The sequence below is a fragment of the Oncorhynchus mykiss genome, chromosome 5, assembly GCF_057628025.1.
Source record: "Oncorhynchus mykiss isolate SJ-2025 chromosome 5, ASM5762802v1, whole genome shotgun sequence".
Taxonomy (NCBI): Eukaryota; Metazoa; Chordata; class Actinopteri; order Salmoniformes; family Salmonidae; genus Oncorhynchus; species Oncorhynchus mykiss.
The window spans coordinates 8347501-8371210 of record NC_143026.1 but is presented as its reverse complement, the minus strand read 5'-3'; the positions used below and the strand labels follow the sequence as shown (position 1 = coordinate 8371210).

Below are 23710 nucleotides of genomic sequence, written 5' to 3'. Positions count from 1 at the left end.
CATTGGGCAGGAGGTTTGAAAGTTCAGCTCATGTTCCACCTCATTTTGTGGGCAGTGTGCAAATAGCCTGTCTTCTCTTGAGAGCCAGGTCTGCCTACAGCAGCCTCTCTCAATACCAAGGCTATGCTCACTGAGTCTGTACATAGTCAAAGCTTTCCTTAATTTTGTGTCAGTCACAGTGGTCAGGTTTTTTGCCATTGCGTACTCTCTGTTTAGGGCCAAATAGCATTCTACTTTGCTCTGTTTTAAAAAAAAAATAATTTCCACTGTGTTTTGTCATGATTTGGTTTGGGTCTAGTTGTGTTGCTGTCCTGGGACTCTGTTGGGTCTGTTTGTGTATGTGAACAGAGCCCCAGGACCAGCTTGCTTAGGGGACTCTTCTCCAGGTTCATCTCTCTGCAAGTGGTAGCTTTGTTAAGGAAGATTTGGGAATTGCTTCCTTTTAGGTGGTTGTAGAATTTAACAGCTCTTTTCAGGATTTTGACAATTAGCGGGTATCGGCCTAATTCTTTTCTGCATGCATTATTTGGTGTTTTAGGTTGTACACTGGGGATGTTTTTGCAGAGTTCTGCATGCATAGTCTCAATTTGGTGTTTGTTCCATTTAGTGAATTTTTGGTTGGTGAGCAGATCCCAGACCTCACAACCATATATGGCAATGGGTTCTATAACTGTTTCAAGTATTTTTAGCCAGATCCTAATTGGGATGTTGAGTTTTATGTTCCTTTTGATGGTGTAGAAGGCTCTCTCTCTCTCTCTACAGTATCTCTCTCTCTTCATCTCTCCACAGTCTCTCTCTACAGTCTCTGTCTCTCTCTTCCTCTCACTACAGTGTCTCTCTGGGTGTTTCTCAAAATTCATACTACCATGCTCCGAGCCATGCAAATTGAAGCACGGGGGGGTTGGAGTATGAGTCCAAATCAAAGCATGAGTCCAAATTAATTAAGAAACGGAGCATGTAGGGCACTTCTTTGTACATCTTTTGAAGCACACTTCCAACGGAAAGTATGCAAAGAAATATAACGCAATCACATAAATAATGATGCAACATTTCTTGAAATCAATGGCGGCTATTATTTGAGCTGAAGCGAGAGAAAATAGACTCTGGGTGTTTCTCAATATGCATTCTGCCGTGCTCTACACTCTCATCCTCTGGGTGTTTCTCAGTATGCATTCTGCCGTGCTCTACACTCTCATCCTCTGGGTGTTTCTCAATATGCATTCTGCCGTGCTCTACACTCTCATCCTCTGGGTGTTTCTCAATATGCATTCTGCCGTGCTCTACACTCTCATCCTCTGGGTGTTTCTCAATATGCATTCTGCCGTGCTCTACACTCTCATCCTCTGGGTGTTTCTCAATATGCATTCTGCCGTGCTCTACACTCTCATCCTCTGGGTGTTTCTCAATATGCATTCTGCTCTACACTCTCATCCTCTGGGTGTTTCTCAATATGCATTCTGCCGTGCTCTACACTCTCATCCTCTGGGTGTTTCTCAATATGCATTCTGCTCTACACTCTCATGCTCCAAGTGCATTCTCCGACGACGTTCTCTTGATGTCACGACTTCCGCCAAAGTTGGCTCCCCTGCCTGTTCGGGCGGTGCTCGGCGGTCGTCGTCACCGTCCTACTAGCCGCTACCGATCCCTTTTTCGTTTGTCTGTTGGTTTTGTCTTATTAGTTTCACCTGTGTGTATTTAGTTTAATTAGCTTCCCTATATGTAGTAGGTTTGTCCCGCCCTTGTTTTGTGCGGGATTGTTTTTTGTTACTCTGTTGGATGTGGTTTTCATGTGTGTATTCTCCGGACTGTTTGGTCCTGTGTTTGGGCTGGTCGATGCGCCCTGTATGTTGGCGCGACCGTTTTTTGGAGGAGAATAAATCACGATATACTGAACCCTGCTCTCTGCGCCTGATTCCAACCCACCACTCCTAGTATCCCGTGACTCTTGAGTACGTTCTTGTTAGTGAACCGTCGTCCAGCCAGGACAATGGCAATAGAGACGAAAGAAGATATACACAAAGCATACGTTTTACTTCATAACTGTCAGCTAGCTTTATGTCCCTACTACAGTCCCTGGTTTCGAATTCAGGCTGTATCACATCCGGCCGTGATTGGGAGTCCCACAGGGCGGCGCACAGCGTCGTCCGGGTTTGGCCGGTGTAGGCCGTCGTTGTAAATAAGAATTTGTTCGTAACTGACTTGCCTAGTTAAATAAAAGGTAAATAAATCATTAAATATGTGAAATGAATAATGTACTGTAGCTAACCAGAAAGTTTAACAGGCAAAAATGACCTAAAACTAGATAGATGTAAATTCTTTATGGGTAGCTAGTTAACAATTCTCCGTGGCTATCTGGCTAGCTAATAGTAGTAGCTAGCCAGTTAGCACTATTGACTTATTATTTGTATTTATTAAGGATCCCCATTAGCCGTTGCCAAGGCAGCTGCTACTCTTCCTGGTGTCCAGCAACATTAAGGCAGTTTATATACAATTTAAAATATTACATGACATTTCATAACACATAACACTCCACTATCACATATCTACAATACAAGAGTGTGTAGAGTGCTTATCATGTGTATTTGTGTCTGTGCCAGTGTTTGTGTTTCTTCACTGTCCCCACTGTTCCATAAGGTGTATTTATTTCTGTTTTTTAAATCAAATTTCACTTCTTGCATGAGTTACTTGATGTGGAATAGAGTTCCTTGTAGGTCATGGTTCTATGTAGTACTGTGCGCCTCCCATAGTCTGTTCTGAACTTGGGGACTGTGAAGAGACCTCTGATGTCATGTCTTGTGTGGTATGCATGGGTGTCTGAGCTGTGTGCCAGTAGTTCAAACAGACAACTTGGTGCATTGAACATGTCAAAACCTCTCACAAATACAAGTAGTGATGAAGTCAATCTCTTCTCCACTTTCAGCCAGAAGAGGTTGACGTACATATGATTAATATTAGACTCTTGTGGCTGGCCGGGTGCAGTGCACGCTGACACGGTTGCCAGGTGTACGGAGTTTCTTCCCGACACATTGGTGCGGCGGGCATTGTGTCAAGAAGCAGTGCGGCTGGTTTGTGTTTCGGAAGGACGCACGGCTCTCGACCTTAGCCTCTCCCCGAGTCCGTACGGGAGTTGCAGCGATAGGACAAGACTGTAACTACCAATGGGATTCCACGAAATTGGAGAGAAAAAGGGCAAAAGAATAAAGTATAAGAAGAAGAAGAACAACAACAAAAGAATGCAGAGCTGCGCTTTATTATGGACAGACTTCTCCCCATCTTAGCTACTGTTGTATCAACATGTTTTGACCATGACAGTTTACAATCCAGGGTTACTCCAAGCAGTTTATTCACATCAACTTGCTCAATTTCCACATTATTCATTACAATATTTAGTTGAGGTTTAGGGTTTAGTGAATGATTTGTCCCAAATACAGTGCTTTTAGTTTTGGAAATATATAGGTAACTTGTTCCTTGCCACCCATTCTGAAAATAAAGGTAAACTGTTGTCCTTTCAGTCGCTGTAGTAGCTGATGTGTTTAGTGTTGAGTCATCCGCATACATAGACACACTGGCTTTACTCAAAGCCAGTGGCATGTCGTTAGTAAAGATTGAAAAAAGTAAGGAGCCTAGACTGCTGCCCCTGATTCTACCTGGATTTTATTGGTGAGGCTTTCATTAAAGAACACCCTCTGTGTTCTGTTAGATAGGTAACTCTTTATCCCCAATATAGCAGGGGTGTAAAGCCATAACACATACGTTTTTCCAGCGACAGACTGTGATCGATAACTGAAGTCTAACAAAACATCCCCCACAATCATTTTATCATCAATTTATCTCAGCCAATCAGCCATTAGTCATTTTGTAAGTGCTGTGCTTGTTGAATGTCCTTCCCTATAAGCGTGCTGAAAGTCTGTTGTCAATTTGTTTACTGTAAAATAGCATTGTATCTGGTCAATATTTTCCAGAAGTTTACTAAGGGTTGGTAACAGGCTGATTGGTCGGCTACTTGAGCCAGTAAAGTGGGCTTTACTATTCTTGGGTAGCGGAATGACTTTTGCTTCCCTCCAGGCCTGAGAGCACACACTTTCTAGTCGGCTTAAACTGAAGATGTGGCAATATTGTCCGCTAATATTCCATCCAAGTTGTCAGACCCAGGTGGCTTGTCATTGTTGATAGACAACAACAAAAAAATTAACCTCTTCCACAATTACTTTACGGAATTAAGAATTACAATTCTTGTCTTTCATAATTTGGTCAGATACTGTATACTTGGATGTGTAGTGTCAGCGTTTGTTGCTGGCATGTCATGCCTAAATTTGAAAATAAAATATTAAACTAGTTTGCAATATCAGTGGGTTTTGTGATGAATGAGTCATCTGATTCAATGAATGATGGAGCTGAGTTTGCCTTTTTTCCCAAAATTTAATTGAAGGTGCTCCAAAGCTTTTTACTATTTTTTTAATGTAATTTATCTTTGTTTCATAGTGTAGTTTATTCTTCTTTTGATTCAGTTTAGTCACATGATTTCTCAATTTGCAGTACATTTGCCAATTGGTTGTACAGCCAGACCTATTTGCCATTTATTTTGCCTCATCCTTCTCAATAAAATATTTTTTTAATTCCTCATCATTCCAAGGGGATTTAACAGTTTTTACAGTCATTTTCTTAATGGGTGCGTGCTTATTAGTAACTGGAATGAGCAATTTCATAAATGTGTCAAGTGCAGCTTCTGGTTGCTCCTCATTACACACCACAGACCAGCAAATATTCTTTACATCATCAACATATGATTCACTACAAAACTTATTGTATGACCTCTTATACACTATATTAGACCCAGCCTTTGGAACTTTGGTTTTCCTAGAGATGGCTATTATATTGTGATCACTATATCCTATGGATGTGGATACTGCTTTAAAGCAAATATCTGCAGCATTAGTAAAAAGTGATCAATACATGTTGATGATTTCATTCCTGTGCTGTTTGTAACTACCCTGGTAGGTTGACTGATAACCTGAACCAAGTTGCAGGCACTGGTTACAGTTTGAAGTTTTTTCCTGAGTGTAAATGTTCGTAGTTTTCACGGGGAAAGTTCTGATGGATTGTTGATTGTTATGAAGTAAAACACGTTGTTATGAAGTAAAACATGTTGTTATGAAGTAAAACATGTTGTTATGAAGTAAAACATGTTGTTATGAAGTAAAACACGTTGTTATGAAGTAAAACACGTTGTTATGAAGTAAAACATGTTGTTATGAAGTAAAACATGTTGTTATGAAGTAATATGAAGTAAAACATGTTGTTATGAAGTAAAACACGTTGTTATGAAGTAAAACATGTTGTTATGAAGTAAAACATGTTGTTATGAAGTAAAACATGTTGTTATGAAGTAAAACACGTTGTTATGAAGTAAAACACGTTGTTATGAAGTAAAACACGTTGTTATGAAGTAAAACACGTTGTTATGAAGTAAAACACGGTGTTATGAAGTAAAACACGTTATGAAGTAAAACACGTTGTTATGAAGTAAAACATGTTGTTATGAAGTAAAACATGTTGTTATGAAGTAAAACATGTTGTTATGAAGTAAAACATTTGCTTTGTGTATATCTTGTTTAGTCTCTATTGCCATTGTTGTCCTGGTTTGAAGACGGTTCAGTGAATGGGTACTGTAACTCCATAGTAAGTCAATAGGGCTAACTGGCTAGTTAGCCACAAAGAATTGGTAGCTACCCACGCAGAATGTACATCTATCTTTGCATAACATTCGTTTTAGGTCATTTTTTCCTGTTTAACTAGCTGGCTAGCTACAATATTACGATTCACATATCTAGCTGATAATTATTAAGTAAAACGTTTGCTTTGTGTATATCTTGTTTCGCCTATTGTTGCCATTGTCCTGGCTGGAAGAAAGTTCAGTAAATGGGGTGGTGAAGTGTGACGTAATTCAGTGAAGCGGAGTGTGAGTGCTTCTCAAATGTATTGTTTAATGCATTCTCCACACTCTAGTCTTCACGAGAACGTACTCAAGAGAACGTGGTGGGACAATCCACTCGCAGCACGAGAGTGGGGAGCACGGTAGTGTCTCTCTATCTCTGCTTCCTGTTTACTCAGTATGGAATCACCTGAAACACAACAAAAATACTACATATTCACGTTCTTCGACAACAAAAAAAAATAAATAAAAGTGAGCATTTGGAGACAGTGGTCCGGTAAACAAAACCAAAGCATAGAGTGCTGTCTTACCTTGTCCATAGACTGCTTCTAGGCAATATGTGTAATACCACTAAAACATATGTAGATGGTAAAAAGTTCAAATCTGCTGCACAGTAAAAACATTTGCATCATCCAAGGCATGTTTCAAAGTCACTTTTTTTGGGGGGGGGGGCCCAGAACTGTGGATATATATATATATATATATATATATATATATATATATATATATATACTCTATCATTTATCAATTTGAAAGGAATGGGGCAGTCCCATTCCTTTCATATTTTGTATTGAACCAATAGGACAGTAGAGAGGAATAGGAGGGGATTGAGTGAAAGGGCAGTGGACCGGTTTCGAACCGACTCTGGCATATATGGTATCGGGGTCCGTGGCACTAACCACTGGACCTCACAGGCCACCGTACAATATATATATATATATATTTTAGAAAGGATAAGTGTTTGTCATATGTTAGGGAGTTTCTCTGTCATCGCGTGTGCTACTAATACTGAATTACCTGTTGTGTGTATGTTCTCTCAGACATAGACGAGTGTGAGCGGGAACCGTCCCTGTGTCGTGGGGGGTCTTGTGAGAACACAGAGGGCAGCTACGAGTGTGTTTGCCCCCAGGGACACCAGCTCACTGTGGACGGGGCAGCGTGCGAGGGTGAGTAAGCAACACTGTAAATGTTAGACCTCAGTACACATGACAAATACTGAACATGTAACAAATACTGAGCAAAAAATAGACAGATCAAATGAACACACAGCAGTTACTGAACATTTTAACTAATGTTTGTTACTTTACAATAATGTGCCAAATCCCAGTCTATATCATAAACATCATGACAAAATACTCAACAACATAGGGTTTTTAACAACAACAAGTTCTTCTCATTAGACATGTAGGGTTCTTCTCAACAACATGCAGGGTTCTTCTCACTAGACATGTAGGGTTCTTCTCACTAGACATGCAGGGTTCTTCTCACTAGACATGCAGGGTTCTTCTCAGCAACATGCAGGGTTATTCTCATTAGACATGCAGGGTTCTTCTCACTAGACATGCAGGGTTCTTCTCAGCAACATGCAGGGTTCTTCTCATTGGACCTGTAGGGTTATAATCAGTGGTTGGAACCAAAATAAATTTCCAATCGTTTCGTTCTAAACAGATCCACAATTTTCTTTGTTCCATTACACTGTTGCGACCAGCAAAATAAAGTTCAGAACCCCAAAAATATGACCAGCTCATTAAACTACTTCACCATTCAGTGCCGACAGAGCAGGCAAGCCATCAGAACGGGATAAGACCCAGGTGCAGACAGCTAGAGTCACAGATGTTTATTGACCCAAACACGGGGCAGGCAAAAGACAGGCAGACGTTAAAGGCAGGCAGAGGTCCGTAATCCTGGGCAGAGTCAATGAGGTACAGAACGGCAGGCAGGCTTGGGGTCAGGGCAAACAGAATGGTCAGAACTGGCGGAACTAGGAAACAACTAGGAAACAACCTAGTCAGCAAACATAGCACGTACAACCTGGAAAAGACCTACTTGAGAAAGCAGGGAGACTGAAAAACAACCTGGAAAAGACCTGACTGGACGAACTGACAACAGACAGAGAACACAGGTATAAATACACTGGGGATAATGAGGAAGATGAGTGATACCTGGAGGGGGGGGGTGGAGACAAGCACAAAGACAGGTGAAACAGATCAGGGTGTGACACAAGCTAGTTTTTTACGTGCGCGATGGACAGACAGGTGTAGCCTATGGCGCAAGATGCGACTGACATTTTTCTCTTGGGGAGAGAGCGAGAGAGGGTTGAGGAGGAGGCTTGAAGCGTTGGGTATCTTGTTATGACATGCATTATCTGAATTAGGCCCACAGAATTATATCTACAGAGGTACGGCTTCTATGGAGAAACTTTGAATGTCTTTGAACTTCAGAGTTGACTTAACGTTGGACCAGAAAAGCTAGTTTAGTTAACAAAGCTTGTGTGTGCAGAGCGGCAACAGAATTCAAAAACACATCTTAGTTTTTTGTAGTTAATAAATCCATCGTCAAATGTGATAATTATACCTAACTAGCATCCTTAACTAGCATTGAAAAGGTAATCCATTCTTCTCTAGCTAATTAAATAATGTCTCTTCCTATTTTCTGAATCAAGCTTGTACTGTCAGTACAGTAGCCTCTGCTTGGGAGGGGGGAGGGGCAGGTCGCCTAGACACACACTGGCAAAGTGTAGGGTTCTCCTCAACAACATCTAGGGTTCTTTTCAATAACATATACGGTTCTTCTCATTAGACATGTTGGGTTCTTGTTTTTGTCACATTTTTCAGAAGAAAATGTCAACTAGAAAAAGAAATTGACAAAATATCAACAATTTCCTATGTATAAGTGGAGAACACATCTGTGGATAGCCACACACATTTAGGTAAGAACAGATGTTTCTGAAGCTGAGAAAAATTTGTTGGCTATTGGGAAGATTCTGACTTTTGGAAAATGGCAGTTAAAGACCAAGACATAGAATTCAGACTATCAAACACCAAACACCTATTTAAATCTAATCCTCATCTATTCAAAGTAAGTTACAACATATAGTCCAGACTCCAGTGTGTAACATGATCTATAAAATGGGCTTTTAAATGATGTGTGATTCAATGTGGTGAGCTTTGAAATTATGGATGTAAGTCAATTTAAAAGGGGTTACAATTCATGACATTTTGATGACGGTAGTATGATAAACAAAAAAATATATACATTGACATCAACTTTTTGACATTCTTATTTTTACTTTTTGAAAATACTAATATAAATAAATGTCATTTTATCATGTGGTGCCTGGCCTTAAATGATATATAGCCATTGATTATTTAAGGATATAACTAATTAATGCCCAATGAGCTTAGTTCAACTGACGTACCCCATCAGAACCCAAAATATAAAATTGTTTTACTCCATTGTTTGTAAACAATGTAATTGTAACTGTATAGCTTCAACACATGGTTAAAGCTATAATTTTGCCTCCATAGCTCCCACTATGAATTTATGACTGGTTACATTTCTTGAGCCCCATCCATCAGTTGTTTACCCCTCAAAAATGGTGGGGTGCCCACTTTGTCGTTGTTTGAATCACAGAGTTCCCCTTTAAGGCCCCATCAAATGTTGTTATTCACCTCTAGTCCTTCTGAGTAGGTTATGTACAGTGTTACTAGGTCATTGCATTGCCAGGTCATAAGGTGATTAGCCTTATGACCTGGCAATGCAATGACCTAGTAACACTGTACATAACCTACTCAGAAGGACTAGAGGTGAATAACAACATTTGATGGGGCCTTAAAGGGGAACTCTGTGATCTCTGTGATGTCTTGTTTTTCTTTTGTGACATTTATATTAGCGGACATTTTTCCCACCGCTCGCTCTCTTATCTTGTCAAATTGTCCTTTTCTTAACACAAATATTAGTACAGGACAATGTAAACCCTTTCAATGAAGATTCTCCGTTGCGCATACTGTTTAACCCAGAATTAGGCTTAATCGGTGTGTGGGAAATCGACACTACAAAAATAAATGTCCTCTCACTGTCAACTGCGTTTATTTTCAGCAAACATAGCATGTATAAATATTTCTTTGAACATAACAAGATTCAACAACTGAGACATAAACTGAACAAGTTCCATAGACATGTGACTAACAGCAATGGAATAATGTGTCCCTGAACAAAGGGGGGGTCAAAATCAAAAGTGACAGTCAGTATCTGGTGTGGCCATCAGCTGCATTAAGTACTGCAGTGCATCTCCTTCTCATGGACTGCACCAGATTTGCCAGTTCTTGCTGTGAGATGTTACCCCACTCTTCCACCAAGGCACCTGCAAGTTCCCGGACATTTCTGGGGGTAGTGGCTCTTGCTCTCACCCTTCGATCCGACAGGTCCAAGAGGTGCTCAATGGGATTGAGATCCGGGCTCTTCGCTGGCCATGACAGAACACTGACATTCCTGTCTTGCAGGAAGTCATGCACAGAACGAGCAGTATGGCTGGTGGCATTGTCATGCTGGAGGGTCATGTCAGGATGAGCCTGCAGGATGGGTACCACATGAGGGAGGAGGATGTCTTCCCTGTAACACACAGCGTTGAGATTGCCTGCAATGACAACAAGCTCAGTCCGATGATGCTGTGACACACCGCCCCAGACCATGACGGAACCTCTACCTCCAAATCGATCCCGCTCCAGAGTACAGGCCTCGGTGTAACGTTCATTACGTCATTGATAAACGCGAATCTGACCATCACCCCTGGTGAGACAAAAGCGTGACTCGTCAGAGAAGAGCACTTTTTGCCAGTCCTGTCTGGTCCAGCTACGGTGGGTTTGTGCCCGTAGGCGACGTTGTTGCTGGTGATGTCTGGTGAGGACCCGCCTTACAACAGGCTACAAGCCCTCAGTCCAGCCTCTCTCAGCCTATTGCGGACAGTCTGAGCACTGATGGAGGGATTGTGCGTTCCTGGTGTAACTCAGACAGTTGTTGTTGCCATCCTGTACAGGGTCCTGAAAAGGGACGTTTCTTTTTATTTGGATATATGGAGTTCATTTGGATATATTTATTTACATTTTGAGTAATTTAGCATGTGTTCACGAATGTTATCTTACACAGATTACAACGAGTGCGAGCAGAGCGTCAGCTTGTGTCGGAACGGCCAGTGTGTGAATGTGGCCGGTACCTACCACTGCTCATGTGACTCTGGTTACCAAGCAACTCCTGACAGACAGAGCTGCATAGGTATGGTCGTTAAACTCTACCTTACAACATAAAAGATGAGTCATATGTTATGTATGATGTCATGCTACGTGCCATTTACTCAGGTTTACATGTTCTAAAGTTCTGTTTTTCTTTTGTACTCTTGAGAAATCAATCTTAGAGCTATAACATTCAATAACATGCTAGCTATTTATTACATTCAATAACATGCTAGCTATTTATTACATTCAATAACATGCTAGCTATTTATTACATTCAATAACATGCTAGCTATTTATTACATTCAATAACATGCTAGCTATTTATTACATTCAATAACATGCTAGCTATTTATTACATTCAATAACATGCTAGCTATTTATTACATTCAATAACATGCTAGCTATTTATTACATTCAATAACATGCTAGCTATTTATTACATTCAATAACATGCTAGCTATTTATTACATTCAATAACATGCTAGCTATTTATTACATTCAATAACATGCTAGCTATTTATTACATTCAATAACATGCTAGCTATTTATTACATTCAATAACATGCTAGCTATTTATTACATTCAATAACATGCTAGCTATTTATTACATGCAATAACATGCTAGCTAACATGTCATGCTAGCTATTTATTACATTCAATACCATGCTGGCTAACATGTTATGCTAGCTATTTATTACATTCAATAACATGCTAGCTAACATGTCATGCTAGCTATTTATTGATGACACCTGTAAAAGGGTAGATAAGTTGTTTCACCTGTTTCCGTAAGTTGTTCCTAACCTGTTTCCTTAGTTGTTCCTAACCTGTTTCCTTAGTTGTTCCTAGCCTGTTTCGGTAAGTTGTTCCTAACCTGTTTCCTTAGTTGTTCCTAGCCTGTTTTCCTTCGTTTTCATTCAATAAGACCAACTGTGTGTGTGTTTTTTTCAGATATTGATGAGTGTACCATTGAGAATGGCGGCTGTGACCTGCACTGCACCAACTCAGAGGGGAGTTATACGTGTAGCTGCAACAATGGCTATGCACTGATGACAGACGAGAGAAGCTGTTCTGGTAAACACATCCTTTCAATTCTCATCTACTCTAAACAGTCTGTACTACCTGGTTACTATATACAGTCTGTACTACCTGGTTACTATATACAGTCTGTACTATCTGGTTACTATATACAGTCTGTACTACCTGGTTACTATATACAGTCTGTACTATCTGGTTACTCTATACAGTCTGTACTACCTGGTTACTATATACAGTCTGTACTGTCTGGTTACTATATACAATCTGTACTACCTGGTCACTATATACAGTCTGTACTACCTGGTTACTATATACAGTCTGTACTACCTGGTTACTATATACAGTCTGTACTACCTGGTTGCTATATACAGTCTGTACTACCTGGTTACTATATACAGTATATAATACCTGGTTACTAAATACAGTATATAATACCTGGTTACTCTATACAGTATGTGAGTAAATTACCTGGTTACTCTATACAGTTTATACTACCTGGTTACTATATACAGTATATAATACCTGGTTACTCTATACAGTATGTGAGTAAACTACCTGGTTACTCTATACAGTTTATACTACCTGGTTACTCTATACAGTATATAATACCTGGTTACTCTATACAGTATATAATACCTGGTTACTCTATACAGTATATAAACCTTGTTACTCTATATAGTATATAATACCTGGTTACTATATACAGTATATAATACCTGGTTACTCTATACAGTATATAATACCTGGTTACTCTATATAGTATATAAACCTTGTTACTCTATATAGTATATAATACCTGGTTACTATATACAGTATATAATACCTGGTTACTCTATACAGTATATAATACCTGGTTACTCTATACAGTATATAATACCTGGTTACTCTATATAGTATATAAACCTTGTTACTCTATATAGTATATAATACCTGGTTACTATATACAGTATATAATACCTGGTTACTATATACAGTATATAATACCTGGTTACTCTATACAGTATATAATACCTGGTTACTATATACAGTCTGTGAGTAAAATACCTGGTTACTTATAAAGTTCAAATGGAATTGACTCCACTGTTAAAGACAACATTTCAAAATAAGGGCATAATGCAATCCCACCACTTCTATAACCTTGGCTCTCTGTATGATATATTCATTCAAGCAATATTGATACCACCTGCAGTACACAGTGTACAGCATAGCCACCTGTACTGTACTGTATGTAACCCCTAACTCTGGCATCCCCATTCCAGCCTATAGTGCCTGGATGGTATTGTGTAAAGGTATACAGTCCAGGGCAGCCATCACTCTTACAGACGGACAGTCAGCCAGACGGACAGACAGACAGTCAGCCAGTCAACCAAACAGCCAGTCAAGCAGCCAGTCAGCCAGTCGGCCAGTCAGCCAGTCAGACAAACAGTCATACAGACAGTCATACAGACAGACAGTCAGACATACAGACAGACCACCAGTCATACAGCCAGTCATACAGCCAGTCATACAGACAACCATTCAGCCAGTCAAACAGACAGCCAGTCAGACAGACAGCCAGTCAGAGATGCTGATGACTGAAGTTGACTCATACTTTCTACTCAGCTGCTCACCGGCTGTTATGTCTAGTGCTTATAAACATGTCATGCTAGCTATTTATTACATTCAGTAACATGCTAGCTAACATGTCACGCTAGCTATTTATTACATTCAATAACATGCTAGCTAACATGTCATGCTAGCTATTTATTACATTCAATAACATGCTAGCTATTTATTACATTCAATAACATGCTAGCTATTTATTACATTCAATAACATGCTAGCTATTTATTACATTCAATAACATGCTAGCTAACATGTCATGCTAGCTATTTATTACATTCAATAACATTCTAGCTAACATGTCACGCTAGCTATTTATTACATTCAATAACATGCTAGCTAACATGTCATGCTAGCTATTTATTACATTCAATAACATGCTAGCTAACATGTTATGCTAGCTATTTATTACATTCAATAACGTTCGCTCTTTTTCCACTCTCTCTCTCTCTCTCTCTAACTTTCTCTCTCTAACTTTCTCTCTCTCTCTCTCTCTCTCTCTCTCTCTCTAACTTTCTCTTTTATACCCTCCCTCCCTCACTCACTGTCCTTCTCTCTTGTTTTCTCTTACTCTCTCTCTCCCCAAACTCACTCTACTTTCTGTATTTCTCTCCTTCTTTTTTACTCCTCCCTGCCATCTCCCCCATGTTCTTCTCCCTCTCATCCCCCTCCCTCTCCCTCGCTTCCCCCTCGTCCCCCTCCCGCTCTGTCTCCAGATGTGGATGAGTGTGAGCAGGAGCCTGACATATGTGACGGAGGACAGTGCACTAACATCCCAGGGGATTACCACTGTCTGTGCTACGACGGCTTTATGGCTGCCCTGAACATGAGGCTCTGCATAGGTATCTACACACACACACACACACACACACACACACACACACACACACACACACACACACACACACACACACACACACACACACACACACACACACACACACACACACACACAGGAGCACACACACACACACACACACACAGGAGCACACACACACACACACGCGCACAGGAGCACACACACACACACACGCACACACACACACACACACACACACACACACACACACACACACTCATACACACACGTTTACACGGGAGCACACTCACACACACACACACAGGAGCACACACACAGGAGCACACACAGGAGCACACACAGGAGCACACACACAGGAGCGCACACACACACACACACACACACACACACACACACACACAGGAGCACACACACACACACTCATGCACACACGTTTACACGGGAGCACACTCACACACAAGTACACACACGTCCGCACTCATACACACACGTGTGCACGTGAACACGGGAGCACACCTGCGCACACACACACACACATATCAGATCATACGGTGGTGTGGCTAAATGTCAAGAATGTAGGCTTACATTGAACACCACACAAATGTTAACGTAGTCTTGTCATATAAATCACTCTAGTAGACCTATATTATGTTCACATAGCCACGGTAGCCTACTTGGCCTCTGTCTAAATCTATGAACACCAAGGGATCGTTCATCTGCCACTGTCAGCCTGGCTACTCAGTTCAAGTAAACGTGCGCCAAAAGTTGCACAGAATGCTCACAAGACCTGAAATTTGATCGGTGCCGGGTAAGATTTATAACTACTCCCTCTCTTCCTCCTCATCCTCCTCCTCCTCCTCCTCCTCCTCCTCCCTCTCTTCCTCCTCCTCCTCCCTCTCTTCCTCCTCCCATCCCCCCGCTCCTCCTCCTCCTTCCTCTCTTCCTCCTTCTCCTCCCTCTCTTCCTCCTCCTCCCTCTCTTCCTCCTCCCGTCCCCCCGCTCCTCCTCCTCTTTCCTCCTCCCGTCCTCCTCCTCCTGCTCCTCCTCCCGCTCCTCCTCCTCCTTCCTCCTCACGTCCTCCTCCTTCCTCCTCCCGTCCTCCTCCTCCTCCCGCTCCTCCTCCTCCTTCCTCCTCCCGCTCCTCCTCATCCTTCCTCCTCCCGTCCTCCTCCTCTTCCTCCCGCTCCTCCTCCTCCTTCCTCCTGCTCTTCCTCCTCCTCCTCCTTCCTCCTCCCGTCCTCCTCCTCCTCCTTCCTCCTCCCGTCCTCCTCCCATCCTCCTCCTCCCACTCCTCTTCGTCCCCCTCTCCTCCCTCTCCAGATGTGAATGAGTGTGACCTGAACGCCAACATCTGTATGCACGGCGAGTGCGAGAACACCAAGGGATCGTTCATCTGCCACTGTCAGCCTGGCTACTCAGTCAAGAAGGGAACTTCTGGATGTACAGGTGAGAGAGAGTCAAATCTCCCTGCCACAATATCTAAGCCAATAGGACAACATTGTTGATGAACATTCGCAAATCAACTTGATCGGAGGTACACAACACAGTCCCCGCCTCTCGTCATGAGCTGTCCTGCCGTTACCAAGAACCACATGCTGGATTTGTATCAGGGTCGTTGGAAATTTCAGAGTAGCGTCCATTAAGTGACCTTGAAAAAATGTTTTAATAAATGTAGAATTTATCGCCCTTGCGTGCACATTTTCGTCTATTAAGAACCAACAATGTGCTACCTTTTTGCTAACATCTTTTCAGACGAATCTCACAGAGTTCTATCTAACCGGGTCGAGCAACAACACAGCTGTTGCTGCCTGCAACAGGCTGACAGAAGTGGCTGAGAACAAACCTAGGCTACTGCAGATAGCTAGCTATATGGTGTTATTCAAGCTGAGGTCAATCAATTAATGCAAACAGACATTTTGATTAGTTAGCTAGCTAACTTTAGCTAACGTTGAAAGTCAAGCAGCTAGTCTCTGTATCTAGTTAGTGAACAGGCAAAGAAAGGTAGCTAGTTATGTTTGTTTATAGAAGGTTTTTACACAATTAACTTTAGCCATTAGCTATAGCTTGTTGAATAACCTTCAGGGTATTTGGTACATATGAGTACCAAAATAAAGATGTAGAGTGTTGGAACTCATTAAATTAAATAGTCTTGTATTCAGTAAAGTATTTGAATGGATGCCGAGAGTGTGCAAAGCTGTCATCAAGGCAAAGGGTGGCTACTTTGAAGAATCTCACATCTATTTTGATTTATTTAACACTTTTTTGGTTACTACATGATTCCATATGTGTTATTTCATAGTTTTGATGTCTTCAACTATTATTGTACAATGTAGAAAATAGTACAAATAAAGAAAAATCCTTGAATGAGTAGGTGTGTCCAAACTTTTGACTGGTACTGTAAATCAACATTAATCATGGATTTATTGAAATTGATTAGAGTAAATATGTCTGGCTTCTGTGAGATGTCCTGTATTGGAATTACTGAATGTCACTCCTTCTGTGTAGACATGGATGAGTGTGAGATCGGGGCTCACAACTGTGCCGTCAACGCCAACTGTATCAACACCCCCGGGGACTTCCACTGTTCCTGTCGTGTCGGCTGGGTGGGAAACGGAGTCAACTGTATAGGTAGGAGCCCCCAGCCTCCAACCTCCATCTGCTCAGTCCATACTCTGAATGTACACACTTTCCACTGGCTCAGATACTAGACAAAAAAAAGGAACTGTATCTTGGGGAAAAATAAATAAATCATGATCAATCAAATCAACTTCTCTGCAAAACACAAAATACATTAATGGTTGCAAATGTATGTTCAGATCTTCGATCTTCATCAGAGCCTTGACAGGGATTCAGTCGGTTTCTGGCAAACTAGCTACTGTATGGCCCTTCAAACATCTTGCACTAGGCTGCTAGCTGGAGCAGGTTTGCTCAGCTGGTCTAGCATGGTTTGCCATAGCAACTGGTGCGTCATAGCTACCGAGAGCGGAGTGATTTTTTTCAGAATTAGGAGCTAGTGTTAGGCGGATGGGCAAAATCTAGATTTTTAGAGATCAGTTCCACGTCCTTTAAAACATATCGGTTGAGGGACGAGCGTGTCGTAGGAGTGACGCCGTCTGACGTGAGACAATGATTGGCTAATTTATACAGTCAGCATTCCTTTTGAACTGTGAATCCAGGTAGAAAAGAGGTTAAAATAGGGTTCAAAGGTCAGATGAACACAACAATCAACACAATAGTCATGTTGAGTGCAAGGATTCAATCCCCTTTCATAAGCAGAAGACTACTTGATCATATTCATTGCATGGAAATTACTTTTTGCTTTTACCCCACTCCCCGATACACACATACAGCTATGGATCAGTCAGCTATGATGCAGTCAGCTATGGATCAGTCAGTTATGGATCAGTCAGCCATGTTGCAGTCAGCTATGGATCAGTCAGCTATGGATGAGTCAGTTATGGATCAGTCAGCCATGTTGCAGTCAGCTATGGATCAGTCAGCTATGGATCAGTCAGTTATGGATCAGTCAGCCATGTTGCAGTCAGCTATGGATCAGTCAGCTATGGATGAGTCAGTTATGGATCAGTCAGCCATGTTGCAGTCAGCTATGGATCAGTCAGCTATGGATCAGTCAGTTATGGATCAGTCAGCCATGTTGCAGTCAGCTATGGATCAGTCAGCTATGGATCAGTCAGTTATGGATCAGTCAGCCATGTTGCAGTCAGCTATGGATCAGTCAGCTATGGATCAGTCAGTTATGGATCAGTCAGCCATGTTGCAGTCAGCTATGGATCAGTCAGTTATGGATCAGTCAGCCATGTTTCAGTCAGCCATGTTTCAGTCAGCCGTGTTTCAGTCAGCCATGTTTCAGTCAGCCATGTTTCAGTCAGCCGTGTTGCAGTCAGCCGTGTTGCAGTCAGCCGTGTTTCAGTCAGCCATGTTGCAGTCAGCCGTGTTCCAGTCAGCCGTGGTACAGTCAGCCGTGGTACAGTCAGCCATGGGGCAGTTTGGAGCCTTGCTCAAGGCTCTGATACAATCCATTCTGGAAATTAATTTGTATTAGCTAGGATTCAACTCATGTATCGAAAATATAGCAAAATGAGAATGAATACTCTTTCTATACGGAAATTGGTTGCTAGACATTTTCTGATTGGACCGATTTGAACTTGGGTAGAGCCCTAGCCCAGTGGTGAGTGTGTGCGTGTGTGTGTATTGTAGATATGGATGAGTGCACCAATGGGACAAGCCACTGCAGTGCCAACGCCAAGTGTCTGAATACACCCGGCTCCTACCGCTGCGCCTGCGCTGAGGGCTTCACTGGAGACGGCTTCACCTGTTCAGGTAACACACTCACACTCTGTCTACACTGAGTATACCGAACATTAAGAACACCATCCTAATATTGAGTTGCATCCCCCCTTTTGCCCTCAGAACAGCCTCAATTCATCGGTGCATGGACTCTACAAGGTGTTGAAAGCGTTCCACAGGGATGCTGGCACTTGTTGACTCCAATGCTTCCCACAGTTGTGTCAAGTTGACTGGATATCCTTTTGGTGGTGGATCATTCTTGATACACACAGGAAACTGTTGAGCGTGAAAAAACCCAGCAGCGTTGCAGTTCTTGACACAAACCGGTGCGCCTGGCACCTACTATCATACCCCGTTCAAAGGCACTTACATCTTTTGTCTCCCCTTCATCTACACTGATTGAAGTGGATTTAACAAGTGACATCAATAAGGGATCATAGGTTCCACCTGGATTCACCTGGTCAGTCTATGTCATGGAAAGAGCAGGTGTTCTTAATGTTTTGTACACTCAGTGTATATTACCGTGGTAACCGTTAAACAGCTGCAGAGAGTTGGCTTGTCCGTATTGTCCATGCTACTGTTGGTGTTCATGTCATAACCAGTGTTATGTACTGTGTTCTAGTAATAACCAATACTAGGTCCATATATTTTCACATTCAGTTAATTGAATTCTCTTAAATGCTTTATTTGTAAATAAATAGATGTTTGTGTATAGTGATTTAGTAGAGGCTTTTAACCAAAGCAACACATTCCTCCCCGACCCTCCAAACCTCTAACCCTCTGACCCTCTGACCCATGGATCATCAACACATTCTAACTCTCTGACTCTCTGACCCAGAGATCATCAACACATTCTAACTCTCTGACCCATGGATCATCAACACATTCTAAATCTCTGACTCTCTGACCCTCTGACCCAGGGATCATCAACACATTCTAACTCTCTGACCCTCTGACCCAGGGATCATCAACAAAATCAAATCAAATCAAATCAAATCAAATCAAATTTTATTTGTCACATACACATGGTTAGCAGATGTTAATGCGAGTGTAGCGAAATGCTTGTGCTTCTAGTTCCGACAATGCAGTAATAACAAGTAATCTAACTAACAATTCCAAAACTACTGTCTTGTACACAGTGTAAGGGGATAAAGAATATGTACATAAGGATATATGAATGAGTGATGGTACAGAGCAGCATAGGCAAGGTACAGTAGATGGTATCGGGTACAGTATGTACAAATGAGATGAGTATGTAAACAAAGTGGCATAGTATAGTATAAAGTGGCTAGTGATACATGTATTACATAAGGATACCGTCGATGATATAGAGTACAGTATATACGTATGCATATGAGATGAATAATGTAGGGTAAGTAACATTTATATAAGGTAGCATTGTTTAAAGTGGCTAGTGATATATTTACATCATTTCCCATCAATTCCCATTATTAAAGTGGCTGGAGTTGAGTCAGTGTCAGTGTGTTGGCAGCAGCCACTCAGTGTTAGTGGTGGCTGTTTAACAGTCTGATGGCCTTGAGATAGAAGCTGTTTTTCAGTCTCTCGGTCCCAGCTTTGATGCACCTGTACTGACCTCGCCTTCTGGATGATAGCGGGGTGAACAGGCAGTGGCTCGGGTGGTTGATGTCCTTGATGATCTTTATGGCCTTCCTGTGACATCGGGTGGTGTAGGTGTCCTGGAGGGCAGGTAGTTTGCCCCCGGTGATGCGTTGTGCAGACCTCACTACCCTCTGGAGAGCCTTACGGTTGAGGGCGGTGCAGTTGCCATACCAGGCGGTGATACAGCCCGCCAGGATGCTCTCGATTGTGCATCTGTAGAAGTTTGTGAGTGCTTTTGGTGACAAGCCGAATTTCTTCAGCCTCCTGAGGTTGAAGAGGCGCTGCTGCGCCTTCTTCACGATGCTGTCTGTGTGAGTGGACCAATTCAGTTTGTCTGTGATGTGTATGCCGAGGAACTTAAAACTTGCTACCCTCTCCACTACTGTTCCATCGATGTGGATAGGGGGGTGTTCCCTCTGCTGTTTCCTGAAGTCCACAATCATCTCCTTAGTTTTGTTGACGTTGAGTGTGAGGTTGTTTTCCTGACACCACACTCCGAGGGCCCTCACCTCCTCCCTGTAGGCCGTCTCATCGTTGTTGGTAATCAAGCCTACCACTGTTGTGTCGTCCGCAAACTTGATGATTGAGTTGGAGGCGTGCGTGGCCACGCAGTCGTGGGTGAACAGGGAGTACAGGAGAGGGCTCAGAACGCAACCTTGTGGGGCCCCAGTGTTGAGGATCAGCGGGGAGGAGATGTTGTTGCCTACCCTCACCACCTGGGGGCGGCCCGTCAGGAAGTCCAGTACCCAGTTGCACAGGGCGGGGTCGAGACCCAGGGTCTCGAGCTTGATGACGAGCTTGGAGGGTACTATGGTGTTGAATGCCGAGCTGTAGTCGATGAACAGCATTCTCACATAGGTATTCCTCTTGTCCAGATGGGTTAGGGCAGTGTGCAGTGTGGTTGAGATTGCATCGTCTGTGGACCTATTTGGGCGGTAAGCAAATTGGAGTGGGTCTAGGGTGTCAGGTAGGGTGGAGGTGATATGGTCCTTGACTAGTCTCTCAAAGCACTTCATGATGACGGATGTGAGTGCTACGGGGCGGTAGTCATTTAGCTCAGTTACCTTAGCTTTCTTGGGAACAGGAACAATGGTGGCCCTCTTGAAGCATGTGGGAACAGCAGACTGGTATAGGGATTGATTGAATATGTCCGTAAACACACCGGCCAGCTGGTCTGCGCATGCTCTGAGGGCGCGGCTGGGGATGCCATCTGGGCCTGCAGCCTTGCGAGGGTTAACACGTTTAAATGTCTTACTCACCTCGGCTGCAGTGAAGGAGAGACCGCATGTTTTCGTTGCAGGCCGTGTCAGTGGCACTGTATTGTCCTCAAAGCGGGCAAAAAAGTTATTTAGTCTGCCTGGGAGCAAGACATCCTGGTCCGTGACTGGGCTGGGTTTCTTCCTGTAGTCCGTGATTGACTGTAGACCCTGCCACATGCCTCTTGTGTCTGAGCCGTTGAATTGAGATTCTACTTTGTCTCTGTACTGGCGCTTAGCTTGTTTGATAGCCTTGCGGAGGGAATAGCTGCACTGTTTGTATTCGGTCATGTTACCAGACACCTTGCCCTGATTAAAAGCAGTGGTTCGCGCTTTCAGTTTCACACGAATGCTGCCATCAATCCACGGTTTCTGGTTAGGGAATGTTTTAATCGTTGCTATGGGAACGACATCTTCAACGCACGTTCTAATGAACTCGCACACCGAATCAGCGTATTCGTCAATGTTGTTATCTGACGCAATACGAAACATCTCCCAGTCCACGTGATGGAAGCAGTCTTGGAGTGTGGAGTCAGCTTGGTCGGACCAGCGTTGGACAGACCTCAGCGTGGGAGCCTCTTGTTTTAGTTTCTGTCTGTAGGCAGGGATCAACAAAATGGAGTCGTGGTCAGCTTTTCCGAAAGGGGGGCGGGGCAGGGCCTTATATGCGTCGCGGAAGTTAGAGTAACAATGGTCCAAGGTCTTTCCTCCCCTGGTTGCGCAATCGATATGCTGATAAAATTTGGGGAGTCTTGTTTTCAGATTAGCCTTGTTAAAATCCCCAGCTACAATGAATGCAGCCTCCGGATAAATTGTTTCCAGTTTGCAGAGAGTTAAATAAAGTTCGTTCAGAGCCATCGATGTGTCTGCTTGGGGGGGGATATATACGGCTGTGATTATAATCGAAGAGAATTCTCTTGGTAGATAATGCGGTCTACATTTGATTGTGAGGAATTCTAAATCAGGTGAACAGAAGGATTTGAGTTCCTGTATGTTTCTTTCATCGCACCATGTCACGTTAGTCATAAGGCATACGCCCCCGCCCCTCTTTTTACCAGAAAGATGTTTTTTCCTGTCTGCGCGATGCGTGGAGAAACCTGTTGGCTGCACCACTTCGGATAGCGTCTCTCCAGTAAGCCACGTTTCCGTGAAGCAAATAACGTTACAGTCTCTGATGTCCCTCTGGAATGCTACCCTTGCTCGGATTTCATCAACCTTGTTGTCAAGAGACTGGACATTGGCAAGAAGAATGCTAGGGAGTGGTGCGCGCTGTGCCCGTCTCCGGAGTCTGACCAGAAGACCGCCTCGTTTCCCTCTCTTTCGGAGTCGTTTTTTTGGGTCGCTGCATAGGATCCACTCCGTTGTCCTGTTTGTAAGGCAGAACACAGGATCCGCGTCGCGAAAAACATATTCTTGGTCGTACTGATGGTGAGTTGATGCTGATCTTATATTCAGTAGTTCTTCTCGACTGTATGTAATGAAACCTAAGATGACCTGGGGTACTAATGTAAGAAATAACACGTAAAAAAACAAAAAACTGCATAGTTTCCTAGGAACGCGAAGCGAGGCGGCCATCTCTGTCGGCGCCTCCTCTGTCCTCCTCCAACACATTCTAACTCTCTGACCCTCTGACCCCGGGATCATCAACACGTTCTAACTCTGTAACTCTCTGACCCTCTGACCCAGGGATCATCAACACGTTCTAACTCTCTGACCCTCTGACCCTCTGACCCCGGGATCATCAACACGTTCTAACTCTCTGACCCTCTGACCCTCTGACCCCGGGATCATCAACACGTTCTAACTCTCTAACCATCTGACCCTCTGACCCAGGGATCATCAACACATTCTAACCCTCTGACCCTCTGACCCAGAGATCATCAACACATTCTAACTCTCTGACCCTCTGACCAAGGGATCATCAACACATTCTAACTCTCTGACCCTCTGACCCAGGGATCATCAACACATTCTAACCCTCTAACCCTCTGACCCAGGGATCATCAACACATTCTAACCCTCTGACCTCTGACGCTCTGACCCAGGGATCATCAACACATTCTAACCCTCTGACCCAGGGATCATCAACACATTCTAACTCTCTGACCCTCTGACCCGCTGACCT

At 42.9% G+C, this 23710-nt stretch overlaps 1 protein-coding gene across 2 annotated transcripts in view; it reads left to right on the top strand.

Annotated features, from left to right (window-relative positions):
- fbn2 (fibrillin 2) overlaps window positions 1–23710 on the top strand; it is a 349375-nt gene that overhangs the window by 128411 nt on the left and 197254 nt on the right. For both annotated transcript variants that reach the window (XM_036976697.2, XM_090233643.1), the window contains 7 exons: window positions 6754–6879; window positions 10859–10984; window positions 11893–12015; window positions 14298–14423; window positions 15722–15847; window positions 16907–17029; window positions 18620–18742. In XM_036976697.2, coding sequence (XP_036832592.2) covers window positions 6754–6879; window positions 10859–10984; window positions 11893–12015; window positions 14298–14423; window positions 15722–15847; window positions 16907–17029; window positions 18620–18742 — 873 coding nt within the window. The remainder of the gene's footprint in view (window positions 1–6753; window positions 6880–10858; window positions 10985–11892; window positions 12016–14297; window positions 14424–15721; window positions 15848–16906; window positions 17030–18619; window positions 18743–23710) is intronic.